This window comes from Meles meles, chromosome 17 (genome assembly GCF_922984935.1).
Source record: "Meles meles chromosome 17, mMelMel3.1 paternal haplotype, whole genome shotgun sequence".
Classification (NCBI taxonomy): Eukaryota; Metazoa; Chordata; class Mammalia; order Carnivora; family Mustelidae; genus Meles; species Meles meles.
Window position 1 is genome coordinate 15,926,224 of NC_060082.1, and position 27,279 is coordinate 15,953,502.

The 27,279-nt window shown below is 41.6% G+C and overlaps 1 protein-coding gene across 1 annotated transcript in view; it reads left to right on the plus strand.

Annotated features, from left to right (window-relative positions):
- The window catches only part of USH2A (usherin), a 714,551-nt gene that overhangs the window by 653,422 nt on the left and 33,850 nt on the right, over positions 1-27,279 (plus strand). Inside the window, exons 61-63 of the mRNA XM_045983172.1 lie at positions 9,177-9,404; positions 14,980-16,496; positions 19,242-19,563. Coding sequence (XP_045839128.1) covers positions 9,177-9,404; positions 14,980-16,496; positions 19,242-19,563 — 2,067 coding nt within the window. The remainder of the gene's footprint in view (positions 1-9,176; positions 9,405-14,979; positions 16,497-19,241; positions 19,564-27,279) is intronic.

Genomic DNA, 27,279 nt, shown 5'->3' on the forward strand with positions numbered 1-27,279 from the left:
AAATTAGGACAAACAAAAACTTACACCTCTGTGCCTATTTATCTCCACATCTAACTTCAATGAACTTTAGGGGATAATAGTTGCCTCTTTACTTCATCCTCCAAATCTCTTACCAACTTTAACCCAGAACCATAAAAGGATGGTGTACTAGTGTCCTCCTGCCACAGAACAAACTACCACAATCCTAGTGGCTTAACAAGAGTATGTATTTGTTCTGTCATAGTCCCATGAGTCAGAAGTCTAGACATGGCTTAGTTGGGTCCTTTAGGATCTCACAAGGCTGCAGTCAAGGCACCCACTGGGCTGCATTGTCATCTGGAGGCTTGACTAAGAAAGTACTTTCTTCCAGAATGTTGGCAGAATTGATTTCCTTGTGGTTTTAAGCCTTGGGGGTTGCTGGCTTCTTATTGACTTGCCCTCAGCTCCTAGAGGCCACCCGCTGTCCTCTGCCATGGGGATCTTCACAGCCCTCTCATAACATTGCAGCTTGCTTCCCAAAGACCAACAGGAGAACTTTGCTGTCAGCCAGCTAAGGTGGTGTCTCTAACATTCATGTGAGTGATGCCTCATTTCCCATTGTTTGGAAGTAAGTCATGGGTCCTACCTGAACTCAGGAGGAGGTGAATTATACCGGGGTATAACTAACTCATGGTCACCTTAAGGTGTGATTGCCACAGAATGGGATTCTGAGATATATAGTTTCATTTTAACCTACTTAACATAATACAAATTATACAGAAGGGAAAATCAAGAGATCATATTAAGACTTGTTAAATTTGAGGTGTATCAGAAGAAAAAGTGGAGAGACTGAGAAAGCCATTGGATTTGAAACCAGATTTCGGGAGAGATGTCCAATGACTCTCAGATGTATTTTCCTAACCCAGTCTCTACTCAGCACTAGAGATTCATAGATCTACGTGGTATGTCAACTTCATATGGCCAAATGACTCCCTCCTTCCCCAAATCTGTCACTCTTTCAGACTTCCACATCTCATTAAATGGTACCACCATCCACCCTTTCTTTCAAGGCAAACCCAGGAGTCGTCCTTGATTCTTCTCTTTCCTTTTTCTTCTACATTCAATCTGTCATAATTCTCTTGGTTCTACTTCCAAAACATAAATCCATCCACTTAGTTCCATCTCCACCATTACCACCCTGCACCAAGAATCTAGCACCCCTCCCAGACTTGCAAAACCCACTGCTTCTCTTGACTCCTATTTTGGACTGCATTGTGTTCCCCCAAAGTTCATACATTGAATCCATAACCCCAATGTGACTGTATTTGGAGGTAGGAACTTTAGGAATTAATTAACGTTAGAATAGGTTGTAAGAATGGGCCTTAATCTGGTAGAATTGGTGCCCTTATGAGATGAAAAAGAGACACCAGAGATCTCTCCCTCTCTCCATCCATGTGCATGCAGAGAAAAGCTATGTGAGAGGACAGAGTAAGAAGGCAGCTATCTAAAATCAAGTAGTGAAGCCTCACCAGAAACTGAGTTTGATGGTGCCTTGATCTCCACTCCTAGCCTCCAGAACTAGGAGAATATAAATTTCTGCTTTTTAAGCCAGTATTTTGTCATGGCAGCCTGAGTAGACTTCAAACAACTCCCTACATATATTCTCCACAGAGCAGCCATAATGTTCTCTCTAAAACCTACATTAAATCATATCATTCCCTTACTTAAAGGCCTTCAATAATTTCCCACTGAAATTAGAATCAGACTCTCTAATGTTGGTCTACAAGATTTCACCATCTGACTTCTGTCCATCGCTTTGACCTTATCCTGTGCCACCCTCCCTCTCACTCACATGGCTTCTCACTGTCTGCTGAAACACCAAGCTCTTCCCTTTCACCTCGCCTCCCGTTCTTCACTTTGTTGGTTTCTTCTGCATTCTTGCCTACATGGAACTTCTTCAAAAATCCAAATCGCTCTTCTTAAACCAAGAAAAACTCTTAAACTCTTCCCTACCACCTAAACCCAAGCTCTATTTCAATACTCTACTTAATACCGTCATACTTCGCCACCATTCCTAATTCTCTCTCTCTTTATTTTGCTTATTTACCACCCATTTTTCCTCATGATAATGTAAAACTCAAGAGAACAGTGTCCATGTATCCTTTGCTTTCTGCTGTGTGCTCAGAGCTTCAGAAGCTGCTTATTACACAGGAAGCCCTCAATAAATATGTGCTTATTCAAGGACTGAGTAAATACAAGCCATGCTGGAATGAAATTCTTTTCAATATTTCTTAGTACAGTTTTACTAGTATTGTCATAGAATAGATTGCCAGAGTAGAATTGCTGGGTCACAGACTATGCACATTTTTAATTTTGATAGATCAGAACTACTGCTTTTTAATATTTAGTGTGACTGATTTGCCACTTTAAAATTTAATTATCACACATTTAATTTTTTCCTCTCCTCCTTTGAAAAATGAGTCATTTCGAAACCATTCTTTTTTTTCTCCAATGTTTTTATGGTAACTGAGGCATCATCGTTCATTTCGCAAGAACGCTAGCTTTGGCTTTATAGATTAAATTGATAGAGCCCATTTGTCCATGAAGAAAAAAAATCTGTGAATTGAATCTTCTTTGCGCATTGACCCCCCCATTACAAAATGAATGATGTATTCTGAGAGAAGTAAAAATGAAAACCTCTCTTTTACATATCATTCTTCCTTTCTGAATGTAGGTATTTGTGGGAGTAAAGACATAAAAGTGATGTTCACAGCGCTAACGTATGCATACTCCAGACTGAACATTTTGTTTGAAATTTACAGTCGCTTCGACAAATGGCCCCTGAGTAATCAATTGTAATTATATGTATCACAATTACTTAAAAGGCAGATATGCATTTTTAGTTTCTTGAAATCTTTCAAATTACAGCTTCGAACATTAGTTAGAACCCAATGCTAGGACTGCTTTAACGCTCGTGTGTGCTTTTGACTTGGTCTCATTCTGGGTTGTGGTCATCAGTAGTGTCCCTAACCTTTCCAGCTGCTTCCAAGCTGTTTGATATATACAAGTGACCAGTACAAAGGTGTGGACGGCTCCACACAAACATGTGTCCACGGTCAGAAAAACAGACCAGGTACGTGTGATTCTGACAGCGGTCCGGACAGAGGACAGTATAATTGGCTTCGACTCAGCCCAGTTTTTATAATCCCCGCTTTGATTGTGATCAAAAGACAAACATCTGCATCGAAAGAATAATTACAAATTTTGAGAAAGAGCAAACATTCAATAAAGATTTTTAAAATCTCGTTCCTAAGAAAATACTTCCCTGTTATCTCATATATATGATGATCCATATTTACCAGCTGAATAATATGTAAATGAATTCATTAGCTAATTCTTGGCAGTTTTTTTTTTTTTATTTCATCAGTCACTGACCATGACCTATATGCCACAATAGGGCAAAATTTTAACATCCCGTTATTCTCTCAAATTGCATTGTAGAGCTCTTTATACCAAACTGGTTCTTCAAATCTTTGTGTAATGTTACTCAGTGTTTCCCAACTAATTTTCCTCCAGAATAATTAAGGTGACTTTCACAACTCTCTCCAGTCTTGCCACCAATCTCTTTCCAGCCTTAATCTCCACTAGTCCCTACATTTTGGCTCCATGCAACTCCCAGCTCGTCCCCAAACATATCCTGCATTTTTATTTCTTTTCTTTCTTCTAATCGCTCACATATATTCATCTACTGAAACTCTGCCTTTTTCCTAACCTCTATCAGATGCTACCTCCCAAGTAAGTCTGCCCCTACCGTTCAGCCTCCTCCCTTCCCAGTAAGAAGTATCCCTTCGGTATTTCCTGACATCAGGCCACAGCACTTACCACACTTTACCTTGTGTATATCTATATTTGTGATTGACCTCCTCTAGTAGATTATAAACTCCTAAGAGTCAGGAGCCTGGATTTTCCATCTTCTATCCCCCACAGCAACTTTATCGAATCCTGTACATACCAGATGCACAAAGGCCTGGTGTGGGGCTCCACACTCAGCGTGGAGTCTGCTCCCTTTGCCCCTCCCCCCTCACTAAAGTAAATAAATAAATGAATCTTTAAGATTTTTTTTAATTTATTTGATAGACAGAGATCACAAGTAGGCAGAGAGGCAGGCAGAGAGAGAGAAGGAAGCAGGCTCCCTGCCGAGCAGAGAGCCCAACGCGGGGCTCGATCCCAGGACCCCGGGACCCTGGGACCACAACCTGAGCCGAAGGCAGAGGCCCCAACCACTGAGCCACCCAGGTGCCCCAATAAATGAATCTTTAAAAAAAAAAAAGAAAGAAAGAAATGAGCCGCAGACCAACAATACTAGATGTTTCTACTAACCATTTTGGCAGCTCCGTCATGCCACTTAACAGTGCCACCTAGTACCGGCGCATGCCTCATGCAGCTAAAACAATAGACCATGAACCTAAAGGGGTTTTCTCCTACCCTTTTGTATTGTGAGTCAACCTTTGATTCTAGAGCAACTCCGCATGTATGTGTGCGCCATCAAAAAATGTCTTTGTCCTACCAGCCAGGAGGTAACTGGCAGGGATAGCACTGGTAGAGTAAATGCACATATGAAGTCAGTGGGAATTTTCTAGGTTAACATCTTGCAGACTTAGGAGTCTCATGCTTAGAAAATTATGGCTAAGTAGTCAAGGCTGTTATTCGGCGATGGGTAATAAAAGATCGCTTCTGTATTGAGACTGAAGTGACTTTTACAAAATGAGTACTAGATATAAATATGTCGATCAACTTTGGAGAAGCTAAAAATTAACTTTATAAATGGGAAGGAAGATAGGCCTCCACATCCCATGCCTCAAAGGACCTGGATTCAGAAATCTACAAAAATATTCTGTGTTGGTTTGTCAGCATGAAAATGTGTAAATCATCCTATTGGTTGGCTGTATTCTGTCCAAAGCCGTGGCTTTTAGGCAGTAGTCAGTAAGAGCTTTTCCTGCTTCTCCTGTTTTATTTGTAGTCTAAACCAGAAACTTGTCCATAACAATTTGTTTATTGTATCATTATGATAAGGAAAACTATAACTTACGACAAAACCAAGAAGCAGCTCCCAAGGGGTTCAACTAAGGAAAACAGAGGTTGATATAATTAAATTTAGACTCCTCTAAAGCTCTCCTTATACAAAAGAAAGCAAACTTTTGATGTGACCTGTTCTCTGGATCATGGCATTCTTGGTAACTAACAAGGCAAAGGAATCCAATAACCAGGTTCAAATTTATAGGCCAAAAGTCACACGTTTTAAAATGAGGACCTCATGATAAGGAGTATAGACAGAAGAAACCCCATCGCTGGAAACGAAGTTGATGGTGACCAGGAAGACTAACCCTTTCCAAAAGGTAATTAGCACACACGATACTCTGCTGATGAGCACAGCAGTGCCCACGCACCACTGTTTTGGTTCATTACCAGGAGCAGGGTAAATGATCCCTAACGGCCCAGGTAAGTGGGTTCAGTGAAAACGCACCACAAAGACCAGAGGGAAAGCTTTGGAAACTGCTGGATCATCAGATCAATAGACTCAAAGATGACTAAGTTGGGTTGCTTTATGCAGTTTAAACATTTGTGCAGGGAGTCTCCCCACGCAGCCTTTTATTGACAGCTACAGATCAATGGTAATTTTTGATCATTTTCAACCTACATAAACCTATTGACCCCAGGGCCACCTTTGGGGCACTTCAAGTCGTCAAAAATAATCAGAGGAGATGGTATAAAATTGTCAGACTGCTGAAGACTCCAAGTAGTTTCATGTGCCCCCAGGAGCAGAGTTGAGAGGTTAAAATGTAGTTCAGATTGCCAGCAGAACCTCAACTGGCAGAGCGTTCCAGAGAGTCTTGTCTTTATATCTCATAAAAGGACCTACTGCTTTGTATCCAGACTGCAGCCCTTATGCATATAAGTGTTTTGTTTTGTTTTGTTTTTAAGCTAAGTCTCTTTGGAAATATTAGATTGCGGAGGCTGCATTTTTCCTATTTCCTCTGTTGAATCATTCTTTCCACTGGCTGCCTAACAAAAGTAGTTAATGTACTTGTAGAATAAAAATATGAACATTAGGTGGATGTGAACATGGGAAGGACAAGGACAGATGGGAAGTGAGCACAAGCTGGTAGCCCAGAGATTGGGGATGACAAGAAATCAATCTCCTAAGAATCAATAAGATGGGAGAGTGAGGGAAAGAAGGATCAAAATAAGGACAACAAAGAAGAAGAAGTAAGAGTATCAAATCAAGATTATCTCCATAAGGGAAGGAGAAAGGGGGAGCAGAGGAGTGAAAGGGAAGAAAAAAGGATTTTAATGATGATTTTACTAATCAATAGGGGAGAACACTATATCCCCCAAGGAAAGAATTTAATCCAAAACATGTAAGGTAGACAGTGTTCAAGAAAATCTGAATTTAAGGGGAGAAAAACCTGAGTAACTGAATAAACAAAAAAGATAGAACGCAATCTGCAGAATGAACTGTGCCCAAATTTTACAGGATTCTAAAATAGTGAACTTTGGTGTTGGAAATCCACTCAAGAGAGAATAATATATTGTCGAAGAATATATTGGTAAGGACCATCTTGCCATTTTTTAATTTTCTGCATTTTTTTTTCATATGGCCTTTACTAAACATGGACAAAAAGCATGATCATTAATGAGGTTTATTTAAGAGGGGTGTGTGTGTGTGTGTGTGTGTGTGTGGTGTAGCTCTTCACAAATAGCAACGTAATATGGGAACTAGTCCTCAGCGTAAATTTATGCTATAAAATTCTCCTCACACTTCCTTTACATCTACAATATGAGATTCTTTTTTTTTTTTGGTAAGATACAACCAAACTAAGCAAAACAACTACTGTAATCACCTTTTGTAGGAATAAACCTCTAAGGATCTCGGTGTCAGGCACACACGAACTTCAACTTGAGATCTGCAGGTATACATCTACATTAGATGGAGGAGGTTTTGAGGCCAGGGCGTTCTGAATACTTCGGCGTTCTGGGGATCAGAGCTATAAATGTTTATTAAAAGGATCTATAATGAAATCAGTTTTGTTATTTTTTTAATGGTTGCCTGGAGTGTGTTGGATGACTGAATGCCGGTTGTTAATCATTAAGTACTCGTGTTACCGAAAGTGTTTGATAGTATTGCCATCTAGGGGCCGAATGGAATTCTCAGCTCTGAAATAAACTGTAATTGAGCAGGTGCTGCTATTGACAATATACATATGTTTTTGCTTTATAGCCCACATGCTTTTCATGTTTCTTATGACAAAAGCGATCTCTAAATGTCCCCCAACAGCCTACCTTTTTTATATATAACCTGTTAGAGGTGATTACTATCTGCTTTGGAGCTTAGGCTCTTTTGGCAGCTATTACTGAATATTCTGAACAAAGAGTTTTTCTTTTTTGCATTATTAATCTTGCCCATGTTTGCCCTATTTCTACAGAAAAGGAATCATTTATCAGAAAAGAATGTTTGTAATCGGGACTTGTAGCATCTTCAGATTTAATATTCATTATGGTCATCCTAGTTCTGTGCTGTATTTATCTAAAAGACCAATCCAGTGTTGTGGAGAAATAAGTTTTAAATATTTATGATCCAACTTTTAATATTTTAAAAACGAGAAATTAGTATTTCTATAAAATTTGTTTCAGATTCTGGTCGCTTAGCAAATGTTTAAATATTAAAAGATTTCAAGAGGTTAGCATGTAATATCATAATGGGACTTATTGAAAGAGGAAAATTGACTTAGAAGTTTTTGATAAATAAAGGAAATTATATTTTCTCTGCTTGTGTTTAACACATAATAAGAGACATTAGACATTAGACAGGTGAAACTTATAACCGAATATGAGGAAACACTGTCAAAAATAATTTCTACAAAGTGTTTTGGTTTTGTCTGACCAGTTTTTTAGAAAATGATTCAATGCAACTTTCCCACTTTGCTTTAGATTTTATTCAAAATGATATTCGGATGCCTCTCAATTAAGAAGAATTTCCAGTCACATAACTTTGTCTGATACTTTCAGGTATCTACTGTCAGGAATAACTTCCTCTTCTCTCCCTCACATTCATCCTTTTGTATCCACCAAGGAGAGGACAATTGAAAACTGTCATGTTTAAACGTCTAATAAACCAAACCTGATCTTACACACCATTCAGCGTAAATATCCCATGAAGCCATTAAAACTTCCTCATGATTACTCACATACAGTACACAAAAGAAAGTGTGTCTGGGTGTCTCTGTGTCAGTATGTGTCTCTGGATGTGTGTGTGTGTGTGTGATCTATACACTATTCATGGTCCACTTGCAGACATATTTGCTATTCGTAAACAGACATATCCATGCAGCCCAGATGTAGAAAGAGCACCCTGGGCGCTTTCGAAACATGAAGGCTTTTAGTTCCAGCTTTTAGTTATGTAAAATACATTAAATGTTCTCTCCAAGCAGGAAAAAAAAAAAAAAAAAAAACCCTCTAATGCTATCTTTTATTTTCCTTTTAAATCAACAAAAACCAAATTCTCAAAGCCTAGTTAACAATTATTGTTGGTAAGTTTGATGGTTCCAGTTATGATGTTTTTAACAAATGAGACTATTTTCACGTATATATAATATATATCACTAGTAGACTTCTCTAAGCATGTTTGTGCATTTACAGTTCAGCTCGCTTGTTGTTTTGTTTTCTTGTGTCTTTTTTACTGCATCTGTAAGATGTAAATACTCACCAAGAGAAGGAGGGAGGGAGACTGGGGAGAGTCATATGTATATACAAATTGTGCTGGAGATTAACCGTTCCAGTTTGACCTCCAAGCCCCTAAGATTATCCCATTCTTTGTCATGAAACTTGGTGCCACTGATTTCCACCATGAGCTGGATGCCGCACTGACCTGAAGCATCATTTTTTTTTTTATGTTATGTATCACATCCTTTGGGTTGCAAGCTCTGGAAAGGCAAGGATTCTATCTGATCCCCACTTTGTGTATGTCTAAAATTATACAACATTTGATATTATATTCAGGTGTGAAGAACAATAAAAAAGCCACATTGTTTTCTTAGTAATTCAAAACTCTTGTGATATTTATGCTGCTGTTGCTAGTAAACCGTGGTCAGAGAATGACCTACCAGCATGTGTTAGCAGTTCCTAAAAGAAATCTAACCTGTTAATTTTTGCGCATGCAGGGAACGAGCCATCAAGCCCACCTATTTGGGTTAGAACCATTCACAACATATCACATTGGAATTGTGGCCACAAACCAGGCAGGAGAAGTTTCAAGCCCCTGGACTGTGGTTCAAACCCTAGAATCTTCCCCAAGTGGACTGAGCCACTTTACAGTAGAACAGCAAGAGAACGGCCGGGCGTTGTTGCTACAGTGGTCAGAGCCTGTGAGAACCAATGGTGTGATTAAGGTAAGGTCTACTCTGAATATGAAATCATGTTTGGTGTCCTCCAGATAAATAGATGAGCCCTGACATGCCATCAGGTCACTGTGGGGAAACATCCTTCACCGTCGGTTTAATCCTCCTTGATAGCTCCTCCAGGCACTTAATCATAGATCAGAGAAAACTAGCTCCCATGTATTATGCTTCCTATGAACCCAACACGGGGCTAAGTGCTCTCCGTGGATTATCTCATTTAATCTGCACATCAACCCTACCAGGTAGGTACCACTAAACTTCATGAAGCATATCAAGGCTAAATAATTGCCCAAGCCCCCATTGCAAATGATCGAATCGCAATTTGAAGTCAGGAAGTCACGCCAAAACGGAACTCTAAATGACTGCTCTTACTGCCTCTGACTTACCCTGCCCAGTTACTTGCTTCAGTCCTGCCTAATTTGTACTTGGAGCCGAGCTCATTAAACGGAAGACAGGAAGCCCCCCCATGTCTGCTAACACCCCCCACCTCCATATGTAGCCGTGAAGAGCTGTCTTACTAACGTCCTAGGTGCATCTCGGGTTTTACCAGTCTGTGAGCACAAATAAGATGGCATTTCTGTTACTAGACTGCATTTCGTTGTTTTGAGTGATCACCCACATGCAAGCCAGTCTTCATCTGCCTTTTGGATACTGGTCCCCAACAGCTGGGGTGACTTACCGGTCAGACTGTGCCTGCCTCTAGTCCTGGACCACCGCTTAAGCCCTGATCAACTGCCTTCTGCAGGCTGGGACTGCCGGTCCTCTCCTGGACCACTCCTTCTCCAGGTGGTCAGGAGTCCCCTATTAACTCCACATAGAACACTTAAGACTAAGCTGTAACTTTGGAGAAAGCTTCCTTGAAAACCCTACAAGGAAGATGACCGCAGAAATTACCTACAGCAACAAGTTAGAACTGTAACTAGAGCTCACAGGCCCAGGCCCATCCTCGTGGGCCTCCAGGTAACAGGCTCACAGCTTAGTACAAAGGCTGCCTCTCAGCCAAGCGGCAGGCCTGTTACAGGCATCAGAAGCAAGCTGCCTTCTACCAGCCTGCCTACATGTGACAGTGCCTGACTTCCCCCAGTCTAGGACAGGAGGCTTGAGCCATATGATCCAGGGTCTCAAAATCCAAGCCAATGCCCTAAGATCCCATCAGAGAAAAGAGTTTCTCACTGTATACCCATCATTTTGATACCCATACCCATACCCTCCTTTTGAGAGTTTGTTTCCCATTCCAGCGTCTGCCTCTTCTTGGTATGATTGACAATAGGAATATCTACTCCTTTACCTTCATTTACATTTCACCAGATATTTATTAAGCTTCTACTAAGTGCCAGGCATTTATTCAGGAGTGAACAAGACAAGCAAGGTCTTCCCTGCAGTCACACACCTTATGTGTGTGTGAGTGTGTGTGTGAGAGAGTGTGTTTGTGTGCACACGTGCACATGAATGGTGGTGGTAAAGAGAGGCAAACAAAAAGCTAGTACACAAATAAGAGAATTTTGGAGAAGGATGAACACTATAAAAAAATTAAACACAATAATGTAATTATTCCTACTCGGGCTGTTTTAGAATGGATGATCATTTGAATTGACATTTGAGCTGAGCCCTGAATGACAAGACCGAGTCAGTCATGTGAAGATATGAGAGCAAAATGTTCCAGACAAACTGAACAGCAAACACAAGGCCTGAAGCCAGGAATGAACTTGATGCATTCAAATGAAGGGAAGAAAGCCAGTGTGGTTGAAGTATTGGGGGGTGGGGTGCACGGAGAGAAAGATGAGAATGGCAGATTGGTAGGAAGTAGATTGTGCCCAACCTTGTGGGCTGTGATGAGTTTGGAACTTATTCTAAGTGTGATGAAAAATTACTGAAACGTTTAGGCAATGAAATAGTATAATCAAATTTATGTTTTTCAAAATCACTCTGGCTGCTATGTATAAAATGGACTCTAAGAAGACCAGTGGAATTTGGAAGATGCTAAAAATTTAAGGTAGAATTGATGGCGGCTTGAATTAGAGTGGGAGCTGTGAGGACAGAAGATGTAGGTGAAATAGAGATATATCCAGAAAGCAAAGCTGACAGGATCTGTTAATGGACTGGATGTGAAACAGGAAGGAAAAGGGATATTCAGGCCTTGAGTCCTTGACTGAGAAGGTAAGGTTGGGAAGTATAAGGTTTTGAAGGGACAAGTAGACAGTTGGAGGTGTATGTCTAGAACTCTGTTTTTGGAATTCATTAGTATATGGGTGGCATTTAAACCCATGGGTCTAGAGGATATCAGGTATGGAGAGAATATAACTAGAAATGATAAGAGACAGGGCTCAAGCTCTGAGTAATACAGAAATTTGAAGGTCAAAAGGAGGCAGTGGGGCTGGCAAATGAGACTCAGAAGAGGCAAGTGAGGTAGAAGGACAGGTAGATGAGTGGGGCATCCCAAAACTGTGGAGAAAGTATGTCCGATGCTGTTGAAAGATCAAGTGGAATGAGGGCAGAGAAGTCATCCTGGACCTGGAAATTAGGTAATCATTCTTACCTTGATAAGAAGATCAAATGGTGAAATGAGAAACCAGGTTGGGATGGCTTAAGGAGAAAATAGCAAGTGAGGAATGAGGACCCCAACTCTTTAAAGAAGCATAGATGAAAAGCAGAGAAACAGGGCAGTAGCTGGGGGACTAGAGTGTCAAGAAATTTTATTTAAAAATCAATGAAAGATACTAGAGTACATTTAAACACTAATGGAAATAGCCTAGTAGAGGGAGATAAATTGGTGATGCAAGAGATAATGAGAATGATTGCAGGCATGAAATCTGTAGAAGGAGCAGGTATGGGACCCAGAGCTCAGGTGGGCTCCTTGGGGTAGAGATACTTCATCCAGAGCACAAGGAAGGAGGGCACACAGTGTAAATCTGGATTCACATGGACATGGTAAGGATAATACATAACATGGGAATATTCCTTTCTGACTGCTCCTATTTCTCCAGTCAAGTACGTGGTTCTGTCAACAACCACCTATGAGAGACAGAAGAGGGTGATGGCAGTTTGTGAGGAAAGGAGAAGATATGAAAGAATCACTTTGGAAAATGAAAGAGAGAACATATGGGGGAATGGAATAGGACTATAAGGGGGGAATCGCCCTCTTAAAATTTAAAGTAAGATATTTAAAGTGAGACCACTCAGCATAATCGAGTGTTTTTCCCCAAACCCAGCTAGAAGCTAAGGTATGGAGGGAAAGCTAAATTTAATACTAATTAGAGATTTGCTAGGTGAGTATGAGGGAGCTCAGGGACTCATAGAGGCTTTCAAGTTGATTATGAAAGCTAAGAGCTCTTCAGAAAATACACTATTTCCCTTCCCTCAGGGGTGTGGTCTTGCCCTAAGAACCCAACTAGAAAAAAAAAAAAAATCACATTGAAATACAATAATCCAGCATAAATAGATTTCCCAAAGTCTAGGCTATTTAATCTTAAATAACAAAAAGTATATAAACAGTGTAGTCCAAGTTAAGTTTGCCTGTGGGAATGTTTCAAACTTGATGTGCCTGCCAGAGGATTCTTTTTCTTTTTTTTTTTAAAATTTCTCTTCAGTGTTCCAGAATTCATTGTTTATGCACCACACCCAGTGCTCCATGCAATACATGCTCTCCATAATACCCACCACCAGGCTCACCCAACCCCTTGTGCCCCTCCCCTCCAAAACCCTTAGTTTCTCAGAGTCCACAGTCTCTCATGATTCATCTCCCCCTCCAGTTTCCCCCAACTCACTTCTCTCCATCTCTCCATGCCCTCTGTGTTATTCCTTATCCTCCACAAGTAAGCGAGACCATATGATAATTGACTCTCTCTGCCTGACTTAGCATAATCTCATCCAGTCCCGTCCATGTTGATACAAAAGTTGGGTCTTCATCCTTTCTGATGGAGGCATAATACTCCATAGTATATATGGACCATATCTTCTTTATCCATTTGTCTGTCGAAGGGCATCTTGGTTCTTCCCACAGTTTGACAACTGTGGCCATTGCTGCTATGAACATTGGGGTGCAGATGGCTCTTCTTTTCACTACATCTGTATCTTTGGGGGCAATACCCAATAGTGCAATTTCAGGGTCATAGGGAAGCTCTATTCTTAATTTCTTAAGGAGTCTCCACACTGTTTTCCAAAGTGGTTGCACCAACTTGCATTCCCACCAACAGTGTGAGAGGGTTCCCCTTTCTCCACATCCTCTCCAACACACGTTGTTTACTGTCTTGTTAATTTTGGCCATTCTAACTGGTGTAAGGTGGTATCTCAATGTGGTTTTGATTTGAATCTCCCTGATGGCTAATGAGGATGAACATTTTTTCATGTGTCTGTTGGCCATTTGTATGTCTTCTTTGGAGAAGTGTCTTTTCATGTCCTCTGCCCATTTTTTGACATAATTATCTGTTTTGTGTGTGTTAAGTTTGAGGATTTCTTTACAGATCTTGGATATCACCCCTTTTTCTGTAGTGTCATTTGCAAATATCTTCTCCCATTCGGTGGGTTGGCTCTTTGTTTTGTTGACTGTTTCCTTTGCTGTGCAGAAGCTTTTCATCTTGATGAAGTCCCAAAAGTTCATATTCGCTTTTGTTCCTTTGCCTTTGGAGACATATCTTGAAAGAAGTTGCTGTCTGCTGGGGTATTCTGATGTACAACCCCGCCCCTCTTGAGGGATGCCATCCTCAGGAGTCACTACCAACCACAGGGATGTATCATATCTCTCAGGTGCATCGAGGCTGGAAAAGGGCAGGAAATCACTATACCAAAACATCGACATTCAAGTTGAGTTACTTCCCATCTTTCACAAAGAATGATGAATAATATGGGGATGAAAGTTTGCTCTGCATTTATATAACGAATGTTCAGATGGTTTTCCCAGAACAGAAGGGTACTTGGCTCCAAAGGAGCAATCCGTTCTTCCATGGCCTGCAAGAGAAAACAGCATGGTTTATTCCATCTTCTAGTCATTCTAAGTTTGTATCTATATTTGTGTAAATATGTAGAACACATATATGCATATATGTGTATGTATGTGTGCCCACACATAGATACACAGACATTTTCAGCCCCAACACCCTGGTACAAATGGTTAAGTAATATAATTCAATTTTCCGGTAAATGCTACAAAGAGATAGACAATGTAGATAGGCCCTACTTATCCCACTCAGAATGAAATCCAAAGTGGTCATCATCTATAAAACGGGATATGAATACTGTTCCTTACATTTAAAAAAATAAAAATAGGAGGAAATGTATTTGACTTTTTAAGTCAAAGAATCAGCTTCAATAGTCCTTAGCTTTTAGATATGTGCTTATATGATATCCAACCTTAAAAAAAAAGGCAAAGGAAACCATTGTTCTTCTTTTTGTGGACTTTTCATTAACTCGAAAAGATCACATTCCCCAAATTAATATCAGAATGTTTCATCTGGATTAGGACCATCAAGATGAGGAATAGGAGGGAGAGAAGGTTAAAAGGGACAAAACAGCTACACCAAGAAATCATATGCTACTCATTATTTTCCCTCTGCTTCTGTGCTTCCTACAGACCTACAACATCTTCAGTGAGGGTATCCTGGAGTACGCTGGCTTGCATCGTCAGTTTCTCTTCCGACGCCTGGTCCCTTTCAGCCTCTACATGCTGACCCTGGAGGCCTGCACCAAGGCGGGCTGTGCACACTCAGTGCCCCAGCCCCTGTGGACAGAGGAAGCCCCTCCCCACTCTCAGTTAGCTCCTACGATCCAGTCCGTGGGGTCCACCAACGTTGAGCTGAGCTGGTCTGAGCCTCTCCACCCACATGGAAAGATAATTCGCTATGAAGTGATTCGCAGGTGCTTCGAGGGAAAAGTTTGGGGAAATCAGACAATCCAGGCCGATGAGAAAATTGTTTTCACAGAATATGATACTGAAAGGAACACATTTATGTATAATGACACTGGTTTGCAGCCATGGACGCAGTGTGAATATAAAATCCACACTTGGAATTCAGCAGGCCATACCTGTAGCTCTTGGCACGTAGTAAGGACAGCGCAGGCGCCTCCAGAAGGTCTCTCTCCACCTGAGGTAGACTACGTATCTCTGAATCCCCCAAAACTGCTGATCACCTGGATCCCCCCCGAACAGTCCAATGGTATTATCCAGTCATACAAACTTCAGAGGAATGGAGTGCTCTATCCTCTCAGCTTTGATGCTGTGACTTTCAATTATACCGACAAAGAGCTGCTTCCGTTTTCTACCTACATTTATGCCCTCATAGCCTGCTCGGCGGGGGGCTGCTCCACCAGCAAACCCACCAGCGTCACAACACCCGAGGCTGCTCCAGCAGGAGTCAGCCCTCCAGCTCTCTGGACCCTCAGCGCTACTCAGATAAATGTATCGTGGTCACCACCGTCGGTTCAAAATGGAAAGATCACTAAATACTTGCTTAAATTGGACGGTAAGGAGTACCTTGCTGGGCAGAACCTGTCCCTGCTGGTTTCTGACCTCCAGCCTTATACTCAGTATAACTTCTCCCTGGAAGCCTGCACTAACGGAGGTTGCACGGAGAGTGCGCCAAGATCAGCCTGGACCCTGGAGGCCCCACCGCAGAACATGGACCCTCCAAAATTGCAAGTCACAGGCTCAGAATCCATAGAAATCACCTGGAAACCTCCCAGAAACCCAAACGGCCAGATCAGAAGTTATGAACTTAGACGGGATGGCACCATTGTCTATACTGGCCTGGAAACCCGCTACTACGATTTCATTCTCACCCCAGGCGTGGAGTATGGCTACACAGTGACGGCCAACAACAGCCAAGGGGGTGTCTTGAGTCCACTTGTCAAAGACAGAACCAGCCCCTCAGCACCTTCAGGGGTAGAACCTCCAAAATTGAAGGCCAAGAGCCCGCAAGAGATTTTAGTGAACTGGGATGCTCCCGTGAGGACAAATGGCGATATCGTCAATTATACCCTCTTTATCCGAGAGCTGTTTGAAAAAGAAACAAAAATCATACACATCAATACAAGTCATACTTCTTTTGACACACAGTCACTCCTAATAGACCAGCTGAAGCCATTTCACAGGTAAGTGGCCAACTCAGATTTGCTAAGAATAAGCCACTGTGAGCCCTCAGTCCGTTCAAATGAAAACTCTAGAAGCAAGATGGGGGATGTCTCCAACCCCCACCCATTTAACCATTGACAGTGGACTGAACACATCCTCATCCAGTCCAAACTTGCTTGCATAACTCCTAGAGAGCAAAATTCTTGCAGGTGACAGGTGAAAGTCAGTTTTTCAGAGATGTTTGCGGTTCACCACCATGTCGGGAACACATCGCAGAGATGGGCCCCTTCCCTGAGTCTAGTCCCTCCTGAAAACATCCAGGCCCCTGGACAGTTGTGAGAACCCGGATGGTGTCATCTGCTCCAGGCATTGAGGGAAAATAGGTATCATTGTGAAGAGGAAGAAAGTACCAGTGAGAGTTCTTACTAGCCAGAGTCGGACTGACCCAAATTTTGTTTGGGGGAGAGCCTGCTTACTGAATCCAGCACTTCTTCCAGGAATAATAAGACTCATCGGACTCTGTTTCCCCAACCCCTTAGGATTCCCCAGCTCTGATCTCATGACTTTCCAGGATGGTGCCGATTTGCTACCTCCTGTTTCTCAGCGGTCCCCTTGGGGCTCTCTGACGTGCATGGATGTGTGCCGCTCTCCCTACGAAGGAATCTTACCACTGGCCCTTTTCCTCTAGCTTGAAGAATTACTTGGCATTTTTCCCTATCACATTTTAAGTAACTTACATCCCCAGCGAGAAGAGTAATAAAAGACATTTTATGCTTAAAATTTAGTAAAATGAACAGAACCACTTAAAAAAAATTAAAGGCTGCAAGAGTGTTGATTTCCAACCACCACTGGTAAAATTCAGCTATTATTGTAATCTACTGATGTGTAGATTAGATCCCTCCTATAATTATCTCTGATACATAGTGCTGTTTAAATGAAACATTCATGGTCTTATGCATCTACTCATGACAATTATTTAAGGTCGCATTAAATATTAAGCAATAATTAAAACTTCCGCAGGGATCTTTCATAGCTAATCCACATACTGTGTGAGTTGCCTTTTATCTTACTCTGATTTGGGGCATTAAAAAAAAGACCCAGGTTAGCTGCAGAGCTGTGCATTTTATACTGGCTTCCTCTTTACCTGACTGGTACCTGCAAGTTTCAAAAAATCTTATCAGCTTGCTCCCCTTTGAAACTCTTAGCCAAAAATGTTTCTAAAGAAAAAGGTTTCCAGGTGTGAAAGAAGCACTTTTCACAGGTTGCGGTGGGGGGAATTTGATCATCTGATAAACCTAACAATGATACTTAAGGCGACAAGAGATGTCTCTTCACTCTCCATTCTCATTTAAGATATAAGTGACGTTCATGACTTAAAACAACACTTCACTTCTAATATGAAGTTGGGGTTCATGTAGTTTGGGGTTTTTCTAGCAGCTTCATGCTTACTGAACACTGCAAATTAGTGTGTCCTCCTGGGGGTAACTCCAGCAGGTCGGTAGGAAGAAGGAGCATGGGAATACTCAAGTAGCAAAAGGAATGTGAACCAGAATTTTAAAACTACCACAGATGATCCAGAAAACAAATAATCTATGTATGGAAAACTGAAATGGACTTCCCAGAGTTGCTTAGGAGTCAGTGCCGTAAGACACAGATGCACCGATGCATCCGTAAACCAGTAGTCCCATCACAGCGGAGATGAGCAGCGGAGGAGCGGACAGGAGGAAGAAGCAGAAAAGGGGAAAGATGCCACAAGAAAGACGTGTAATTAAGAAGGGGAAGGGGGAAAGAGAAGAGGATGGGGGAAAAGAAAGAAAGCAAGGAAGAGAACAGAAAGCACCACTAAGTGGAGGGAAAGCAGAAAAGAGAAGAGGAAAAGCTGGAACCAAAAGAAGTAAAGATAAAAAAAAGAAATGTGGCTGCAGCTGGAGGGAAGATCAAGGTGTCATAAAATCAGTGGGGCCGGGGAGCAAAGGGAATAAAGCACTTAGGTGCCGCTGTAGGCACTTAATACTAACAAAAGCCCCTCTTGTTGGAAAGGATAAGTCCCAGCTATGTAAATAGACCTTCCCAGGTGGCAGGAGACCAACTATGAGGCAAAACATAATTGATTGGTTGAGTTTAACTGGGTGGTGATAAGGTGTCTCCATGATTGATAATCTAGCATGTAGCTGGGTTAACTTTGGCCCCAAAAGGTCTTTGTGTGGTTAAGAGAGCCTGTTTTAAGATGTCAGGTACAGGTGAGGGGATTTATTACCACTGAGACCTTAACTCCATGATGTTCCTTCATGACCTGGAAACATTCCTGGGGAATCATTTAGCTCTGACTGCAGAGGTAGAAAGAGCTCAGGGCTACGGAGAACTGGTTCATACCCCCCCAAAGGTCTGCATTCTTCATCGTTGTGTTAAGTAATTCTGCAGAATACCAGAATTTTTTATGTTGGAGAGAACCTTGAAAGTGAATTTATTCCTTGCATTCCTGTTATAGGGAAGAATCGTGGCCACCCTTTCCAGACAGTTGAGAATTTTTGTTTTAGTTTGGGAAGCCAGGAGGATTTAACATGTTCTCACATTTTTATAGAAAGAGGACATTGTTGTTCTTTAAAAGGATGAGCTGTAGATAAGAATAAATGTAAACCGATTTGTCTTTTTTTCTTTTCAGCAAAAGGTCTTTTTTTTTTTCCTGAGAAACAGTCTTGTAAATATTCCTCCTGTGAAAATCTGTTTTGCCAATAATGGGTAATTTCGCCCATTGTGTCCTGAAGGTATGAAGTTCGAATTCAAGCCTGCACCATGCTGGGGTGTGCGTCAAGTGACTGGGCGTCTCTACAGACCCCTGAGGTTGCGCCTCTGATGCAGCTCCCACCACATCTAGACGTACGGATGGCTCCGGGGGGGTTCCAGCCCATAGTCGCCCTTTCGTGGACGGGACCGCTTCAGCCAAATGGAAAAGTTTTATATTATGAGCTGTACAGAAGACAAAGAACAACTCAACCTGGGACATCAAACCCCATTCTCGCCTATAACGGAAGCGCAAGCTCTTTTACGGATTCCGAACTATCGCCTTTCACAGAATATGAGTATCAGGTAAGAAATGTGTACTATCAACAATTCACACTGAGATTGTAGGCACACATCAGCCCCCGCCTGTAAAAATGCCTTGCAATTTGAAAAGCCACTTAAAGAAACACGGGGCTTAAGGAATTCAATAATAACCTCTAAAATTTTTTAAGCAGTCAATGAAGGAGGAAAGACCATATTCACTTGCCTTCTTCATTTTCTTGGTTCTTGAACCATGTGACATATGCTTGTTATTCCTATGTAAATTTCAGGTGAGGTATTTGCATTCCTTATTAATGAAGTGATTTCTACCATTAAGCATCCCTCTGTCAGTGTTGCCTTGGCAGGAAACACTCCTTGTTAAAAAATCACTTTGAAAATAACTCCTTAATTATACCAAGATAAAATAAAACCCAGTGGCAAGTATCTTCACCCCTGTGCTCAGAAAGATATGGAGTGTTGGAGAAATGTCTACCGGAAAACAACAAACCTGTGCACGGGGGCGAAGCAAGTTTTGTATGAGAGCAGTCTAAAAAATAGGATTTTGCATATGCCTAAAATGCCATGAATTAAGAAAAATATTCTGAAAATATTTTGAAACCCTTAGAGGACTTCTGTTAAGTTTACTTTGTTTGCTCTCGGAATGTTTTTTATTTTTCTTATGATAGCAACTCCATTTCTGGGGGGAGGAGGTTGGGGGGGTGATTCTCCCACCCCTTGCTCCAGTCTGGGGGGACTGTCAGTCACTGAACGTGTCAGGCTATCGCCTCACCGAGAAGTAGGCACAGAAGCCGTGCTCTACCCCTCATACTCGCCTGGAGGTTCAGCTTCTGCACAGTGACTCAAAATTTTAAAAGGCAGAGATGAGAAGTCCTGGTAAAATATCCCTAACCTCATCCAAAAGATTCCGTACCCCTGCTATTTCCAGGCATGATTCTTGAACCATTCTCTTAATCCCATGCACTCCCAATAAACTTCCTTTTGCGTAAGTCAGAACCAGTTTCTCTTGCTTGCAGTCAGAAGCTTGCTGATTGATACAAGCCCTAAGTGCCAGGCACAATGCCAAGTGCAATTTTCTAAAAGAGGAAACTGAACCTTGAAAAGCTCACCATAACCAGAAAGAATAAAATCACTAAGTCACCAGAAATGTGTTGAGCCGATCAATGAGTACAGTGATTAGAGATAACATTTTAAGTGTTAGAAGAGTGTATTTTGGGCCAATAATTTGGCCCAATAATTTGAGACAAATTACCCAAGGAAGTTAGTAAAAATTGAAAATATAAAAAGATCCTTGAATGGTTTGGAGAAATACACAGATATGTATCCATAATCCCTTCTCTCCGTTTCCAAATCTTTAAGTTTTTCTAGGTTCGGTACAACTCATTTGGCAGAAAAATGCAATCTGAACAAACTGGAGACTATTTATAGCATTTATTTATCCCATCTTATGTGACTATTTATGTTTTGCTACAGAAATGTCATATTTTACTATCATCATTCTGAGGATATTACAAAATATATAGTATAGGTATTTTACTACCTTTGTAAAATCTGAAAAAAACAATAACAAAATAAAATTATTTAAAAACACATCAGACCCCAAGGGTTTAGGCGAAAGATGTGGTTCATATCATAAACAAAATACCTATTGATACCACAGCTGGAAACAAAATGATATTAGAAACAGCCAGAATCTTTGTAGCAGACCACGCTTTTGTTCTTTTCTCTTCATCTTTACTTAAGAAGTGTCAAATTATCAAAGATTCCTCTATTCTCAATTATCTCTTCTCCCTTATGAATAAAAGCACATCTTTGTGACAGAGCAGGATGGAATCAGCAAGTAATCTTTGGCTTCTAATTAGATGAAACTAAATGACCCATAGATCCTGAAAGCAAACCAGCAGTTGTAGCTTCTTTGGTATTATGTTGTGCCATTGGGTTCAGTAATTGGCCAGATGATCCATAGAAGTCTTACACCAGTTTTTTAAGGAATGGTAAACCTCACTCCTCTGTCTTAGCTCTAGTGGGTTCTCTTACCTGGAGCTAAGGACAAGCAGGAACCAAGGGACCCACAGTTCAGAGGAGAGTAGACCTCAGCCTGTTCTGTTTCTTCTGTAACTCTGTCAGCTCTGGGTCATGCTCCTCCTCCAAACTCGTCACCCCTGATGGAAGTATTTAATGCGGTTTCCATAACAAACTGAGCTCAGATTTGCACTTATTAGCTAATCCTACCTTGTTACAAAATAAGAAGCCAGAGGGTAAAATCTAGCCTATCTGCCCGGAGTCTGGTTCTTACAGGAAATATTTTGAGAAGTATAGAATAAATGCTGAAATAAATGAACTAAAATATTAGATTTATTTAGCCAGTGTAACTGCGGAGTCTATATAGACCCTGACTAATCTTACAGAAACCATTTAGGAAGTAATGTACTAAAAGAATTGATTTCCCTTTTACAAAAGAACGTTTTGCCATTGAGATGAATTTGCCTTGCTCTCAAAGCTGTATGAGGGTACTTCATCTGCAAGCTGCCTTTCAGAAAAATACCTTCATGGTCCTAGAGGCATTGGTTCACCCAACATCTGTCAATGATTTGACCCTTCTGCAGAAGATTGTATTTTTGAGGTAACTTATATTTTTGGGAATCAAACCAGAGAACTGAAAAACTGCCCAGAGTTATGGACCTGTTAATCAAAAGGGTGGCGATGATCTGTAGTTGAGTTGGTGGTCTTTCTTGTAGTGTGCCCTGAAGGTGTCAGATGCTGTGGTCCACCACGCTCTTACATGACCCTATACCACTATCCTCATTTCTGGTTTGGAGCTAAGTCTTCGAAGACAGCTGCCAAAATTTTTAATATGGGAAAACCAAGACAGCACTTCCTAGTGTAAGTTCACCCATCACTTGACAGATGGAACTCTGGGCGTGATAGAACTTGGGAGAAAAGCTACAGAGCGGATGAGTTCTGTTGGACAGAAGGGACAGGAACTATGTGGAGAAAGGGATTCTTTCTGAACGAAAGGGGAATCCTTCACTCCAGGAGACCTTGGAGGGTGAAGTCCAGTCAGAGTCATTTACCTGACAACAGTTCATAGAACCAGCTAGGTAACAGTCACGTTTGAAAGTGGACAAAAGTCATGTGATATTATAGCACCTTCTAAGTTTTCAATAATTCCTCAAATTTGAACATCTTAAATGTACTGGCTCCGAGTGTTTCCAGTACAAGAGCATGTTCAAAGTGCAGATTCCAAACGGAGAGGGTGGGGATTCCCAGCAATCTGTATTTTCCACAAGCAGCTTTGATGATCCACAACCTTTTTTTTTTCCTTTTTTTGAGAAATACTGCCCCAGAGGATACAGCATTGTTGCTCTGTGACTTAAGCCGGATTTTCAGGTGGTGATTTCCTAATTCAGTGGCTCTCAGCCCTGGCTGCACATTAGAATCACCTGGGGAACGTTAACCACCTTCCCTATGCCCTGGCCCTGGCCCCCTGTAGTTCTGATTCTGAGATGGGTCCAGGGATCAGTGCGTTTCAAAAGGTCCCCAGGTGATTCTAATGTGCAGCCAGGGCTGAGAATCACAGTCCTAAACCATCATAACCCGATTGCCTAAATAAGTGAACCCAGGTCCCCACAAGCGCCTAATTTACCTGCTGGTAATTGATGACCAACCTATTTACCTTGCTCTACCCATGACTTCCCTAAACAAGAGTCCTCTTGTTTTAGTATGAAACTGAAAGGAGGGGCAGAATATATTATCTTCAAAGTTCATGTCTCAGTTATTCAAGTAATTTCTTTTACTCTTCCTCATGGATTTTGTCGGATTTCTGATGGCATTTTCTTTTGCTTTGTTTCTCACTTGGGAGACCTGGCCTTTGGTAGTAAAAGTTATAACATTCACCACCACTTAGAATGGGATTTTTCTAATTGGATTCATTTCAACACAGCTTCCAGAGATTCTGAAGGATCAGCTTTAGTAAGAACAGTAAGATCTGAAATAGAAATTGTAGAAATTTGGAAGTGCCTTTTTGTGTTTCACGAGATGGATGGGGTGTCTTTGCAGAAGCACACGCTATGAGTCTCATTAGGGAACAAGCATTCTCAGTGATTTTCAAACACAATTTCGTTTACCAAAAACGAATCCTCAAAAACACTGCCAACACATGATTCACACATAAATGAGATGCATTTTTACTAACCAGAATTCCTCAGCGCACGGATCTTTTCCTTTACAGGCTTCCTGTTCAACAGAATATTTACAAAATCCAATGTGATACTCCATAGACAGTACTCATTTCTATCCTCAGTGCTTTCAAAATCGGGCTGAACTCATCTATACGGTGTAAACCTCCGAATTCTGTGCGGGGAAGTCCTTAATTGTTCAGCACGAAAATGGTCTCTGCACAGGCTTGGGAGAGGGGCCTGGGTGTGAGTCTGCTCCATAAGCAACTTCATTTTTTACCTGCAGGGAGGGAGCTGCGGCTGGTGCGCTGCTCCCGGTAATCGTGCATTCATATTCATACTCTCGCTTAAGGCCATGACTCACCAAGGATTTGCTAGGGCCTGCCATGCCTCCCCCTTTCACCGGATCATGCTGTCAGTGACTTAATTAGTTTTCCTGAAAATTCCCCCACTTTGACAGTTTTTTGCAATAAGCACCCACGCTCACACAATCTCCGAAGACTGGAAGGCTTCCAGGGCCTCGTAACTGGGTGACCGAGAAGTGACAGGTCAGCCTCAGAGGAAACCCTATGACTCACTACGTGTGGGGCTGATCTTAGGGCTGGTGCTGCGGGAGGCCACACAGGAAGGCAGTTGCCCGCTGCTTTCTAACACAATTTCAGGCTCCAGACAGTTCGGCCTGAAAATTTATTTCGAAGAGGATGGAAGGAAGCGCTGAGAAGGCGGCAGACGAGGGGACGGACCCTCACTGTTCTTGCCCAAAACATCTTTGTGAGGACTGCAGGAGGGGCTGTTGGGGACTTCTCTGTGCCCCCCACAAACTGTGGGTGATGAGCTGGAAGAGAGAAGGAGAAAAGACAGCTGCTTTGAGTCCTTCTCTCACTACATATGGATCCTTGAGCAAAACAACCTCTCTCAGTGGTTTCTCCCCATGTTTAAATGGAAGCTCTCCCCAGTTCTGAATTTTAGGAGCCACTGTGGGGGTGATCTACAACCATACACTGTAGAAAATTCTAATCAAACTTCAGCTTCTCTTCATTGAATCTATAATTTGTAAAACCTGACAGAATGCATTCTGATCCTAAGTAATTTGATTTTCTGATAGTGTTTAGCTTTAACTGGTATCAAAGCAGGTGAGTGTATGAAACCAGCTTCAGACAATCAATAGTTGTATGGTTCTCTACCTCCAAAATGCATAGTGGAAATATCAGTAGTGGTGTTTCCTAATGAAACCCAATTTATTTATTAAGTAATAAATGCATTTAATAAATTACATATATAATAAAATATAAATGTCAACAAATAACCTTTTTCTTGCTTACTGCATATAAGAGTCCCATTTGGGTTCCTGAGAAAACCTACATCATCAATAAGGTATCATGATTATTTTTACTGCAAGTAATAGAAAGCCACCTTAAACCAAAAGGAAATGTTCCTGCTCACCTACTGGGAAAGGGACGGAAGGCATTCTTTTTTTTTTTTTTTTAAGATTTTACTTATTTATTTGACAGACAGAGATCACAAGTAGGCAGAGAGGCAGGCAGAGAGAGAGAAGGAAGCAGGCTCCCTGCAGAGGAGAGAGCCTGATGTGGGGCTCAATCCCAGGACCCTGGGATCATGACCTGAGCCAAAGGCAGAGGCTTTAACCCACTGAGCCACCCAGGCACCCCAGGACGGAAGACATTCTTTGAAACCAAGGAAAAGTTTCAAATTCCAAGCCTCCGCAGGAGCCTTAAGTATAGGACTCAAAGCTGTCAGATTCATTCATTCTCTCCTTCCTCCTTCTCTCATTGTCTCCATTTGGCTTCATTCCCCACCAGACTCTCTCCAGACATTGGAGAAATTCACTCCTGACATTACCTGACCAAACCATCTCGGTGCCTTGGATTCCTTGTCTTTGAAGTATGGACTGCCGCACATTGAACTCATGGGCTTGCTTTGAGATTGAATGAGTTGATACGTTAATATGCTTTGGCCAATGCCTCACACGTATGAACTACTCACCCAATGCAAGTATGATAGGTATTATTCTGACCCTCCCACCTCAACATGGAAAGAGGACTTCTCTTTCAGTATTCATAAGTCAACCAAGAGCCGGACTCTCACAAACCAACTAACACCTTATAGTCCTGTGACCAAGAGAATGGAGGACTTTGATCAAATAGGCCTGGTCATAGCACCCCCCTCCCACCCCTGTCCTACAGCCAAGGTTTTGTAAATATGTGGGAAACACTGTCATCCAGAAACAGGAGCTGCCCCAGCACATGACGCACACCAACCAGGCTACTATGAAGTAGTCACAATTCCTAGGCTCTTTCCCCTTAGATACTCGTAGCCAGCAGAAGAAACTGAGTGACAGATCACACAGCTTGGCCAAGGCACTTAATTTCTCATAGCCTCACTTTAAAAAAGAAAAAAAAAAAATGGGTGTGGTAAGAGAACTGAGAGATCTTATATGTCTAGCTGGATGCCTGCTGCATAATAGGGCCACCTTCCCCCTCTATCCTCCGCCCCTACTATATTAAAAAAAAAAAAAAAATGGAGGTACTTTCTTTTAAGACAGAAAAGAGCCAGGCTGAGAAAACTCTTACGTCTCTATCAATGAGTCCCTAATAAAATGCTAGAAACCGAGAACTCAGTTGGTTCTGAAGGTGTGATGCCCCTTCAGTTAGGTGGCCCAATCTTTTTGTCCTTGTCATTTCTCTTCTCAGGACAAAAATATCTTGCCCACGTACCCATGACTAAGATTCCTTCTAACTCTGAGTCTACGCTTTTATGGCTATCGATTCCATTCAGATGGCTTGTTTTCCGTTGCTATCACCTTTCTCCCATCCCGCTCCTAAGTGTTTTCTGCGCCACTTTTAGAGAAAATGTATTAAGCATGTTTTCTGTTTGGTTTTGGACTTGCATTTAATTAGGTATTAATCTCGCTAACGTATTTCTGACCAGCATGGAAGCTTTTGTTTGGTTAGTCTCTCCCACAAGAGCTAAGCTGCTCCCACCCCCAACTCCCACAGCTCAAGGTATTAAATGATTTATTGATATTGTCTGTCTCAAACAGTGCATTTGTTCTAAAACTTTAAAGCCAAAGTGCTACCGCTTAGACTAAAGGCCATCAGGACCCTTCCATGAATAGAAATCAGAATTCTGCCACCAGAACAGGGACGGTGTCTTTTTTTTGCCACCAGGTTTTTTGTTCCAATAGTAGATCATTTCTACCTAAGTGTGTGTGAGCACACTCAGGAGCATGCTCTAGTTCACATGCGTGCATTTCTTTTCATTCTTTTTCTCTCTCATGGCATCCCTTAGGATTCATTCTTAAGCTGCCGTTGTTGGCAATCTTTACATTGCCTTTGAGACGAGTCGTTCCTCTGACGATGCCTTGGTTATCACCCTCGCACTGATGCAACCCAAATTCATATTTCACTGAAGTCAATATTGATCCTCCTATCTTTGTGTTGGAAGCTTGTTTTCTGGACATAAAATATTAAATGCAACCAAATTTTCTCCAGCTGAAGGGAGATAATATGTAATTCCAACCTGCCCTCATGGCTCTCCACCAACA